The following is a 13,076-nucleotide window of genomic DNA, read 5'->3' on the forward strand; positions in this document are numbered from 1 at the left end:
CTCGTGCTCACTCACCAAATATCTTGAAATTGCACCAAGAGGAAGGTCTTCGGCGATCTTAATTCTCAAGCAGGCCTATATGGGAGCAAACAGTCTCAAAGGTGACCTGATCCATCACATGACCAAATTTAAAAAGACACATGTGATATTAAATATCCAATAACTTAGATTTGTAAAATAATTTTTGAAGACACAAAAAGCAAGAATTTTATCCATAATTTATTTTTAAAGCTTATCACATTATTGAAGCATTAAACATGGCTTTATGTTGATGGTATCTTTTAAGTGTGAAAATTTGACATTCTTAACCATAGGGCTTTTTTGTTTTGCTATTTACAATAAACAATCTCTATATACTTTATATATATTATATATATGTATGGTATATAATATCTTCCCTCAAAAAAATGAAAACAAAGAGCTACCAGATATGTAATCAGTGTGTCTGATATACATGGTACTTTAATAGGAGATGTTATAATAACCATTGCTAAAGTACCCAGATTTTTTAAATGTCTATTTACTATTGGAAGTGTTGAAAAAGTGACAAGGAACATAATGCAAAAGAGTAGCAAACAGGCTGAAAAATAGTCCATGGTATATAAGTTTCTTGATTTTAAAAACGAGTTGCATGCTTGTTTAGAATGGCATATGAATAGCAATCATATGCAGACTGCAAGATGATTTCACAGTAAAACTCCTTGACATGTTCTGTCCTGTTTGCTATGTCAGATTGTGGCATGCATTGAGGTTGCATCTTTTGTTCATTCTCTTGAAGGTAGTGTTCTCGTGGAATTGTAGTAAGCAAATGGAATATAGGTATCCTACCTGCAAATGTAAGCAGCAGCAGCGACAACAAAAAATAGTATCTGGTCAGGAAAAGAGCAGTCACAATTCATGTATTCAACCAAATAGCAAGGATATTGCATTATGCACGCACAAGTTGTGAGATTAAGCAAATGTGAATCTAACTGGATTCAAGGCTGCAATTTTTGTCTTTGGGGGGCTGTAATTGGATTGCATGTATTTTAATCTGATGAAGGACAAAAGGGGAAACTTGTTGCTTAGAAAGAGGACCCATTATCAAACAATATGTCTCACTGTGAACTGTGGCAGCAACACATTATGCTGCTCCTTCAGACTTAAGATTTATGATGTAAGCTCAAAAACACACAATAATACAGTGAAAGGTAATTTTAGTTGGGCCAATAGAACAATTTTTTATATTTATTCAATTTATATACCACCCTTCTTCATCTGTAGATCGCAGGGTGGTTCAGAACACAAAAGTACATAATAATAAAAAGAACAAACAAAAATAAATGGCATTTTATTAAGCCAATGCAAAGATGTTTTCAGAAAACTTACCTTACAATCTATTCCTGTGTTTTATTGAACAAAGCCTACATACCACTCTGAGAGTTTTTAATCACCAGGAAACCATACAAAAGGAGTAAACTGATGCTAGAAGTACCACAGGATGGACCTTGCATAACATAATGCAACACGATTTGTATTGTTGGTTACCTGAGCTATAATAGTAGGCTTTAACTCTCTTATTTCTCACCTTGCCTCCTATAGTTACACTATTAGGCTTGGTATGGTTATGTTGAGCATTGTTACTAGAATGGTAAAAAATACGCAACACAATTTGTAAACCCAGTGGTTGACTGGTAACACACTGCGAGCCAGAGGTTATCCAGCTCAAGTAATAGGATAGGCTAGCTATATTTTCAGACTTGTTATGTTTAAGCTCCTTTGCCCAGAAAATAGTTATCTAAACTCTTGATTGTATTAAAGATTAGAGAGTTTCTCAAATTATCTGGGCAATTTGTTTCACAGTGTTGAACTGATGTATCATTTAGAAATGCTCACCCAGCTTAGTTACGGCCACTCGTTGTGATAAGATTTCCCATTTTTCTTCCTTTCCTTCCGTTCCTTCTGTAGACGCTCCAGTTCTGCTTCATACATCATTTCCTGGATCAGGTACTTTTCCCTTCTCATACGATCCCTCAGATCTTTAGGAAGATCTGGGATTAAATAGGAAATCAAGTGTTTTATACAAAACACCAGGTGCTGTAGAAAACAACAAACAGGTTTCTAACATTTGTAAATTAAGCATAAAAGTTCAACAAGATGTGGAATACCTTTAAATAAATAGGCTGTCTAGCTGCGAGGGAGTTTTCTTCTGGATATCTAGGCAAATGTCTCCCTGCTTTCGAGAAGGCTTGTCAAAAAGAAAGCTTAAATTGTATACCGTTTTGCTCAGTGTGTTCAATAAACATTTACCAGGGGGGAAAATACACCCAGTTAAGAAAAGTCTGTACAAATGCAGTCTTTGCAATTGCATCTCTATTTACGCATTCACGTTTTGTCCCATCTCTTAGGAACACAGGAAACTGCCAAGTGTGACCACCAGTCCACCCGAGCTCAGTATTGTCAACATTACCTGGAAACAATTGGAACTGGCCCATTTGCTAAGCTATAACACATCCCCATACTTTTTTCATATTTCCATTTTTACTTCCAACAATTCTGTTGAGCATAAGAATGATAAAAACTGATAAAAAGCACAACCTGTACTGTTTCGTACAGTAAGCCTGCAACTTGTGATCACAACCTTACATGGGCTGGGGGAAATAAATAAATGGGGAGCCACTGTTCTTCGCTCTTAGTTTATTTATATTCCCCCCCACCAGTGCACCCAGCAGGTATTCCTCACTTAGCAGGCTTTGGTAAGGGAGTGGGAGGGCTCTGACGATGACCCACAGCCCTCGGGCCACCTTCCCAAAGCAGGGTAAGGTGAAGTGCTGGGCTTTAGGAAGGAGGCATTAGGGATATGGGACGCTGCCAGAGCCCTCTTAACGGAGGCACCTGACTGTGGGAAGCAGGTGGAAGAGCCCTGGGACACTGCCAAAGGAATTTTTGGCTCCCAAACGGGGGGCTCTTCATTGGGGCCACTCCGTGAGGACTGAGCAGAAAGTTTAACCATGATCTCAGGTTCAGATGTGGTAATCCAGACCTTTGGCAACAGAGGAAAAAGAGACTGGGGATGAGCAAACAGGCTGTAAGGACCCTGGTTGCCTCTTGGGCTACGGTGGCAGAGCTGCTGACCGTATTCAAATCCAGGGCTACACCTTGGTGACCAACCAGGGCTTTTTTCAGTGGGAACTCAGCTCCGGCACCTCTCAGGTGGACGTCATTGCCATTAGAAGAAAACAAGGGATGCGTTCGTGGTGAGTTCCAGCACCTATTTATCTAGAAAAATAACACTGGTGACCACTTTGCCTGAGGCATAGCAAAACTGCCTCTTAATGGAGGCAAGCTGGAAGATTTCAGTAAACTGCCTAAATAATTTAATAAGAAAAACTCTTGGGCTAATAGTGTCTCATATCCACTTTGAGGGTTTTTTTCCTACAATCAAGCAGAATAATTTTATGAAATAAGTAAAATAAATAAAAATATCCCACAATTTTTACTATTTAAGGTTGTTTTTATAGTATCTCTTCAAAATGACATTCTCACCAAATGCAACAGTAATGACCGTTCCCCACATTAAATGGGGAATGACTTTTGCGTGGTCATGCGCGGCCCCCTTGGATCCCAGAACGACTCCTGCCAGTTCAGGTTGGCGTCGCCTTCCTCAGGCTGGATACCTGTGGTCTCCGCCTACCTCAGCCAGCGTCCAATCCCACCTGGGGGAAGCATTGCCAGGGGGATTGGCCAGGTAAGGGGAGGGATGACCCAGCCCACACAATAGAAGGTGTAGCTTACCTGGGAAACGGCAGTCGGGCTCCAGAGCTTCTCCCACCCTTCACTCCCTCAATTAACTCTTAATTTTGCAGGTTAACCTCTTCTCCACAGGTACGCAGGTGCTGCTATGTCAAGGCCGCTGTTGAAGGGCCAGAAAGGAATTTCCCTGCATTGGCAGGTTTCACCTTTCCCATAGCAAAACGTCACAACTTTGGCGGTTTCAGGCCTTGGGCGGAATCCTTTAGTCATCTTCCTAAATGGGGCGTGGGGTGGTGACCCCACGCCCCCAGTGCGCCTGCAATACCAGGGTTCCCCGTTAAAGGGGTCTAGGGGGGAGGCATTGACCATATGCCGAGAGGTTGTCATTGCCCTCCCCCTCCAGCGACAGCGAACGGGGGGGGGGGGCTCTCTGCTTGAACATATGTTCTCCAGAGCCGGCCCAATCCCCACACATTCTGGATAACCCTGAAGTTTCCTAGATCCCCGGCTGGGGGCTGGGAAGGATAAACGCCCAATGCCTGAGCCAAGGTCTCCCTACATCTGAATCTTAATAAAGTTGTGGCCAATTTTAATCCCATAGCACGTTGTCTTGTGTCATTATTTCGCTCAGGGGTCGCCTGGGGCTTGGGGGACTCTGCCTGTCCACGCAATTCCCAATTCCTCCCCTCCCCAGCATTTCAAGCATCTATTTGGATAATTTTGCTGTTACATAGCGTCTGTTTCATAGCAGCTTTCTCCTATATTTATATTCAAAGCAAACTTGTGTGTCTCCCCACAGATAGTCGTATGTCTCGCCCCCACTTGAATTCTTTTACTTGTTCTGATTAAGTATCATATTTAAGAAGCAATTTCCAAATCTTTGACAGTTAATGGTCCTTATGGTTTATCAATAGTTCTTCAAGTTATGTTAATTCTCTTAAATTCAGTTATAAATAAATATTAAGAGGCAATCCTAGTTTATCTGAAAATATTCACACCGCGGTGGACTTTGCTGGTTTAAATAGTCTTAAATTTTTAATTATTCAGTCATGCTCCCATGTTTTGGATTGCTGGAGTTTTCATTTAATTCACAATAAAACTAATTACGTTGCAACAGCTTATTTGACAAAACTAGTCATAAACAGCATACTAACAATGTGGGGAAATGGAAGTACAATATTTGATTAAATGGAAAATGACAGTAATTACTAATTATTCTTTTACCGAGAATTATACAATACACTGACTACAAACATTTTAACAAGTTTCTGCCTTAGCACATAATACTAATTCTAAACTGAATACAGTGGTACCTCAGGTTACAGACGCTTCAGGTTACAGACTCCCCTAACCCAGAAATACGAATTAAGTACGTAACCAGTGGTACCACTGTATCCAGAATGCTAAGAAAAAGAGGATAATCACTATTTGATTTTCCTTCCCTTTTCTCTGATAGTAAGAAAAGGGTGTTTTAAAAAAATGCAACATTTAGGTTACCTCACAAATTCAAAAACTGGGATTTGACCCTGAAACTGACCAGCATGCTACATGCAATAAATCCTATGCTGTGCTGAGATCTGTTGCACAGAATCAACCAGGAGATCATTCTTTTTCCCTCATCTATAGAATGAAAATTGATTTCAAAACCCAGCATAAAGTTAGGAAGCTTGCAAAATTTGTTTTAGTCCTAAAACTTACCTCAAATACAATAATAAAAGCCAACCGTGCAGCTAAGACATGCCAAAACTGTAGCGTATAGCCATAGGGCACTGGAGCATGAGGGGGGTCACGATAGTCTCTGTACCTAAGAACAAAACAAAACAGGAAGTTAGCCTTGTCCATCTCAGTGCAAGGAATGCCAGGCCGAAAATGCAAGAGCATTCTGCCCTAGGTCTGTTGGCATTGGCATCTGAGCAGGCAACGTGAAAACAAAATGTTGGACTAGGTGGGCCTTTGGCTTCATCCAGCCAGGCTATTCTTATTTTCTTATATAAGAAATAAGACTTCAATAGACAGGCAAAGAAGTGCCAACCCTGCACATCTGAAGGAGTTCAACTTATGCATGAGGCTCCTCTAGGGCTACAGCTGTCTTCTTCACTCTACTTCTGGCTCTGGTTCTATACCACCAATTGAGGGAGAGAAAAGAAGCAGATAGACAATGGGGATCTGGAAGCAGAACTGCTTCTGGACCCAGGATCCTGTTCTGAGTACTGTATATCACCATAGATTTGTTAGGTTGCAGTGTCTGTTGAAACCATGTCTTCCTACTACATATCCGAGTAAGGAAACTTAGCAACAGTGCAAAATAAACTATGTTTAATCTACAGGAACACAAACAACCCCGTTTTCCAATATCTTTGTCTAGTCAACTACTGAAGTGCAGAAAAGCAGTAACAAATAGCAATATGATAAAAAAAATCTTATAGAATCTTTCAACTTTGCATATAATAACTGAGCAAGATAAATGGCCACTTTCTGCTCTTTCAATTCCTCCCCCCCCCCCCAGATTCTGCTTCCTCACCTCCTCCATTGCTTTCTGGGTTTAATGTCGGAAGACACAGTTGCTGTTAGTACTGTGCTGTATTTTCACAAGGCTGAGTAATTATAGGGGTTACAATTATCTTCCCTGCCTTCAAAATTTAAAGCCAGAATATGGAGAATACATTGGTGGGACAGATCTATGGCCAACTCAGGAATTCATGGAAGAAGAGTGTAATTGTAGACTTCCTGATTCATAGCTCAAGCTCCTGGGCAGCTGTGAATGGTGCAGTGGGGTGGTAGCACTTGCCTGACCCCCTGGTCGGTGGGTTCCTGCTGCTTACCTGGAGGGAAAGTGGAGTGGAGGGCAAGGGGGGGGGCGAGGCTGCTGCTGTGCACCAGTGGAGCTGATATGGCACTCCCAGTACTGGTGTGTTTGCACAGTACTGATTTCGCTGCCCTACCCTTCTCACTCTCCCTCGAAGCAAGCAAGCAGCAGCAGCTACACTGCCAGCGGGTCAACAAATGCCAATGCCCCACCTCAGTCCAACGTCTGCTGGTGTTTCTAGCTCCTACGATTCACTAGTACGATTCACTAGCTATACTGATACTAATAATACCAATAGAACAGAGATTATTATTCACATGGCAGTAGTCTATTTCTTTACCTGCAATATTTTAACGGTGTGCCGGAGAACTCGCTTCCATTTGATGATGGTTCTGAACGATGTTCAAAATCGTACACTAGAAAAACTGATAAACTTGCATTAACGTAGCCAACCATACACCTGGGAAACAAGAATTTCTCCATTTAGTACATCCAGTCTTTTAACTTTAGGCTTGTTTCAAAACCCATGATACAAAACTCATGATAACCCATGTCCATGGGAAGACCTGTATCTCATCATCTTCTATTGGTGGTAGCTAAGCTTCCAGTTGATAAATAACTGTAAAATAAATTTTATCTTCTATGGAAATGATTTAATATAAACATTGTTTCTCACCCCAAAACTGTGAAAAGCAATATAATTTCCCTCAGCCCATTAATTCATTCAGGTCTGAAAAGATTGTGTAGTCACTCCAGCTGGGATCCCTGTACACCTGGGTATCTCTTCTAATGTATAGTTTTCCATAGATTGTGGGATTTTCTTCTTTAAAAATCAGATTAACTATTGTTTGGAAAATAAGTCTTCAAAGTTGAGATCAGCTTTTTTCCTCCTGTGGTTCTCAGTAGAATACTGTAAATCTCAGCAACAGATATTTGGATAACCTAAACATTGATTGTGGAAAGCTATTTATAACAAGCAAGGCTGTGCTGAATGCTTGATTGTGAACATGGGCTACTCGGGGTGGGGAGGAATGTTCCCCACACCTACCGTGCTTAAATCTTTTGCACTGAGATTTGCAGCCTAAGTGGCTATTACACTGATACTGTTTTGCACTCCTCCAACCCAACTCACTCAGTGTTTTCTCGTACAGTGGTACCTCAGGTTACAAACACCTCGGGTTACAAACACTATAGGTTACAAACTCCACTAACCAGGAAGTAGTACCTTGGGTTAAGAACTTTACCTCAGGATGACAACAGAAATCGTGCAGCAGCAGCATGGCGGCAGTGGGAGGCCCCATTAGCTAAAGTGGTACCTCAGGTTAAGAATGTACCTCCGGAGCAAATTAAGTTTGTAACCAGAGGTACCACTGTATTATGAACAAGCGTGTTTTTCTCTCTTCTCCCATAGTTTTTGAACCTTGGGCCATACAATGAAGCTCTAGGTAGACAGAAGGAATGGTTTCTTTACACAGCACATGGTTAAAATTCACTCACCACAAGATGTAGTGATGGTCACCAACTTGGATGGCTTAAAAAAAGGATTAGACAGATCCGTAGGATAAGGCTATCAGTGGTTACCTACGAGTATGCCTTTCTGGCAGTACCCCCAACCATGGAGATGTGACTTCCACCATTGCTTTCAAAATGGTACTGCAGAGACACACTTCTCTCTCTCTCTCTCTCTCTCTCTCTCTCTCTCTCTCTCTCTCTCTCCCCCCTCTCTGTCTCGTGTGTGTGTGTGTTTGGGGTGGTGGTACAGGCCGGCCTGTGCAGAGCTTGTACCATAGCTGTCAACCTTTCCCTTTTTTGCAGGAAGTTCCCTTATTCCAGCAATAGCTGGAATAGGGGGAAGGTCGACAGCCTCCCCAGAGGGGAAGGCCAAAAAAAAGGAGGGTTGACAGCTATGGCTTGTACTCAGCTGCCTCCCCCCCCCCCGCAACTGCACAGGCCTGGATACAGGAAAGGTCAGTACATTGAGGGTGCACATGAACAATTTTGCCCCCTTTTGAGCTCTCCTAGTTCGGCTACGGCTTAAGAACAACCTTTCGTTTCAACTCCCTTCAAGCTTGTACAGTTGTACCTTGGTTCCCAAACAGAATGCATTCTGGGAGTCTGTTCGACTCCCAAAACCGTTTGAAAACCAAGGTGTGGCTTCCGATTGGCTGCAGGAAGGTCTTGCAGCCAATCGGAAGCCACAGAAGCCATGCCGGATGTTCAGCTTCTGGAAATTGTTCGAAAACCAGAACACTCACTTCCGGGTTTTGATTGTTAGGGAGCCGATTTGTTCGGGAGCCAAGGCATTTGCTATCCAAGATACGACTGTATTCATGAAGACTTGAAAAATCTCAAGCTGGAGAAATAAAACGATTACCTACCTCCAGCTCATTTCAATTTTCTACTTTTTAATCAGGAATGGATAGCATTTAGCCAATACCCTGCCCCCACTGCAAACTTTCCCCCACTCCCTTGTGAAAAGCATGACTTGCTCAGATAAATCTGCAAACATGGCATGTTGATGGGGGCGAGGGCAGGGAACACTTCCTCCTGTGAGCCAAACATCTTAGAAACAAGAGTTAATAAAATCAACATTCTAGCCAAGTGAGACTGATGATCACTTATGGATCAGTATTACTAACACTTGCAACAGTTTTGCAAGCAAAGTGCAACCACTGACTTTGGGGAATAAAAACTCTATTGAAGTACTGAAATATTTATATTTTATATTTCTTTCAGCAAAAGAATGCCACAGTAAATTATACTTTGTCCTATCTTGGTCCTGAGTCAGTTCCGAGAAGACCTGCGTATTCCCACTTTAAAGGCAAGCTGGCATGAACAGAACAGGCTGAAAACCCTTACACAGTACATTTCTAAATTTCTCTCTCTCCATTTTGTCATGCTGGCAAAAGAAAAGAGACAGGAAAAAGCAAACCTTTGAATGCCCTGCAGCGATACACAACCTTAGGAAGCCTGACAACTCAGAAATCAGACTCAACTCATTATGGAAACAGAGCATTTGTTTCCTCTCCAACATGTACCAAAGTGCCAAATCCTTGACAGGCTAATGAGTTAGTAGTGCCGTCAATCACAAGTTGTAACTTTAACTATTCATTTTCTGCCACTATGACAAAACTACAATGACGCCCAAAATATAGCAAAAATATAACATCAACAAATTCATTCCTGTGCATGAGAAAATGAAAATTTAATGCATCTGAATGCTTAATGGAAGTTACCCTTTGTGGAAGATGGCTTAGCTCACTAGGTTAAGGTGTTAAGGCATCCAACAGGAACACAGTTCCCAGCACATAATGCCAATACAATGAAGGGTAAACTTTTGAAATAGAAAAAACTTTTTTCCACAGCTCCATGCCCACCCAGCTGATGGGATAGAGAGAGAAGATGATGAAGAAGAAGGACGCCAAGCAAGTTCTGTAGGATCAAAGTCTCTCCCACTTATAACAAGAAGAGCAGCACACAGTGGGTTTGACTGGAAATCCACAGCTAAAGAGTAATGCAATAAGTAGAAAGGTGGTTACAAAAATGGTATATACCTGTATATATATAAAAAATAGCCTGAGAAGTGGTGCTATTATTACTACAGGTTGGGGGCATGTACTATGTGCCTCCTGAGCAAGCAAGAAGCAACAGCATCACAAAAAATGCTCATGTAGATTGGGCCTGGGATGACCTTACTTCATGTTTCTATAATTAAAACTTACTTTTGTCCAGCCTCCCCTTGACCTGCGCATGGTCCATATTTGTAAGCGTAAACAAGCCGAGGGATGAAATCTGAAGTTACAGCAATAACAAATGCATTTGTGATAACTGAAAGAATTCCTATGCCTTCCAGAATTCCATACCAGATTCCTGTGTAATAAAGAAAATGTTGTGTTAGTTCTAGGAACAGCAGAAGTAGCAAATACAGTTGCAACTTATTAGTACAAGTGCCATATACTGTTGGTTCTACATTTGCAAGGCATCTGTGTTTTAGTGCGGCGGCAGCTATGCTTTGAAACTCTCTGCCTATTGACATTAAGCTGGCAATCTTGCTATATATTTTTTTAAATACCCACTGAAAGCTTTTTAAAAATTCTTTTAAAAGGTTTATAGGCCACTTAATCATAAAACTCTCCAAAGAAATAAAATAAATAAAAATATTTACTACTTGTTAGGTACATAGGAAGCCGATTTATACCAAATCAGATCAGTGATCCATCTAACTCAGTATTATCAACACCAGGGGTCGCCAGCCTTTTCGGACTAGAGGGAACATTCTGAATTTGGGGAGAATATAATGGGCAGCCCATAGCAAAATGGTTTGTGGCAAAACACAAAATGGCCATTCTGTATAGGGCTTTGTAACACCAGTATCATGAACTTAGCATTGTAGCTACCATATTTTCCCGTGTATAAGATGAGGTCTTTTATTTAAAAATTATGCTTAAAACATGGATAGTGAAGAGGTGGGACTGGTGACTGGTGGCTGCCGCGACAGGAAATTGTCAGCGGCGCTTTTGTTGGTGATTGGTGGGTTCGACAAGGTCCGCTGGATATTTTCTGCTGTAGTATTAGGGTGGGTGATTATCGCTTGCTAACGATTGGTTGGTTTGACACTGTGTATGTGATTGGCTGTTTTGGTCCTGCGGGTGAGCTATTTTTGGCAACTCCCCCACCCAAAAGTTAAACAAGTCTGGGCAACACCCCCCCCCCGAAAAAAACTCAGCAATTGTGGGCAATCTCTCCACCACCACAAAAGATCTTGCAGCAGTGGTGTAACATGATGGTGATAGTCTACCCTAAAGAGCAGTCAAGTCTCAGCATTTTGCACTAGATGCAGATTCTGGGGCAACCTTAGGGGCAGCAGTCCAACATAGAGGAAAACTGAATGTATGAGCAGATTGTGGCATTGAGCAGACACTTTACATTCATGATGGTAAACAGCTTACCTATATCTTTGGCTCTTGAAGCTAATGGCCGCCTCCACTGTGTAACAAATTTGTATGCATCTAGCCGGATTTCAATAATATTGTTAAGTAAGGCCAGAAGTGGAGCAAGTGGAAAAGCTGCCACAAAGATGGTTGTGAATCCAAACTGAAGAACTGTGAAAGGGTGAGAATGAGGGACACACTCAGCCATACACTGGAAAACAACCCCCAAATTAAGAGTGCTGACTTTGGGTATATCTGCACCATTGATCCATATTAACTTGTCCCTTGTTATCAACATTTTTGGCATATTTGTTCCTGAGCTTTAATGAACATGAGAGACGAATGGAAGACCTGGGTTCCCACTATGCTTTACTGTATGGTAAACTTGCTTATTTTTTAACCCATGACTTAAGGTGAAGTACAAGGGATGGCTAACCAGAAGCCCTCCAAATGTTGTTAGATTCTAACCCCCAACAGCCCCAGCCAGCATGACCAATGGTCAGCGACAATGGGACTTGTAGTCCAACAAAGTCTGGAAGGCCACAGGTTAGTGACTGTGGTGTCATGCCTACTGTTTCAAGTAGTTGATTTAAGTGTTTAAATACCCCTGCCAGCTTGCACTCCAACTTGTGACTCAAAATTTCAAGCTAGATTCAAAAACATATTGCAAGGCCTTGCGTGTGGGAGATACCTAATTAAAACAAGAATTGTTTTACTCCACTGCAGCACCTTGTGCCATATTGTTGACTCCATATGGAAGTGAACAAATCACCATTCCCAGAATTGGAAGATTGTCCTAAGGTAATCTACTGCAACTCAATTCTCTCCATATATTTTGGACTACAACTCCCACCAGTCCCAGTCAGTATGGACGATGGTCAGGTAGGATGGGAGCTGTATTCCACAACATATAAAGGGCACCTGGTTAGGGAAGGCTGTCCTAAGCCATATGTGTCCTAGTCTAAGGCAATAATAATTTGATAGACTAAATGCAGTAATGCTCTGCATTTACATTCTTGTTGTTTGGGAGCAGTGGAATGAAGCATGCTATACAGTGGTACCTCGGTTTAAGAACAGCCATGTTTACGAACTATTCGGTATAAGAACTCCGCAAAACTGGAAGTAGTGTCCCAGTTTGCGAACTTTACCTCGGTCTAAGAATGGAATCCGAATGGTGGAAGGGCACCGGCGGCAGGAGGCCTCATTAGGGAAAGTGCGCCTTGGTTTAAGAACGGTTTCAGATTAAAAACGGACTTCCGAAATGGATTAAGTTCATAAACCGAGGGACTACTGTATAAATGACCGCGATGAAGCAATTTCACATAGTTTTCCATACTCATTTCTAGATATTCATCAAAGAGTCCATAGGCATTCATAGGCTGAAGGTTGTAGTCTTTCTCCCACTGTGGGAAGCTTGCTTTTCGCAGTGAACCGTGCTCCTGCCGCAATCTTCTTCTGGTCCACCAGTTCTGAATTAACCTGCATATGTGGGGGGGAAATGGCATTTTTTCTAACCGACTGATTTCAACATTATCATCTGCCTCTCCTCCACCATGCCATACTTGTGTTTGCAGAACAGGAGTTAGTGGGTCCACCCTACTCCTGTT

The 13,076-nt window shown here is 41.8% G+C and overlaps 1 protein-coding gene across 7 annotated transcripts in view; it reads right to left on the reverse strand.

The window, feature by feature from the left end:
- Window positions 1-228: 228 nt before the first annotated feature.
- The window catches only part of ANO4 (anoctamin 4), a 119,952-nt gene continuing 107,104 nt past the window's right edge, over window positions 229-13,076 (reverse strand). For 4 of the 7 annotated variants that reach the window (XM_033162352.1, XM_033162351.1, XM_033162350.1 and 1 more), the window contains 7 exons: window positions 12,806-12,948; window positions 11,488-11,640; window positions 10,261-10,408; window positions 6,879-6,998; window positions 5,431-5,536; window positions 1,876-2,076; window positions 230-828 (listed from right to left, as the gene is read on the reverse strand). In XM_033162352.1, coding sequence (XP_033018243.1) covers window positions 1,885-2,076; window positions 5,431-5,536; window positions 6,879-6,998; window positions 10,261-10,408; window positions 11,488-11,640; window positions 12,806-12,948 — 862 coding nt within the window. In that variant the 3' untranslated portion in view covers window positions 230-828; window positions 1,876-1,884. Of the gene's footprint in view, window positions 829-1,875; window positions 2,077-5,430; window positions 5,537-6,878; window positions 6,999-10,260; window positions 10,409-11,487; window positions 11,641-12,805; window positions 12,949-13,076 lie in introns of all 7 variants that reach the window. The other 3 variants (XM_033162355.1, XM_033162356.1, XM_033162353.1) reach the window with 2 other exon arrangements.

Source organism: Lacerta agilis, chromosome 10 (genome assembly GCF_009819535.1).
Source record: "Lacerta agilis isolate rLacAgi1 chromosome 10, rLacAgi1.pri, whole genome shotgun sequence".
NCBI lineage: Eukaryota > Metazoa > Chordata > Lepidosauria > Squamata > Lacertidae > Lacerta > Lacerta agilis.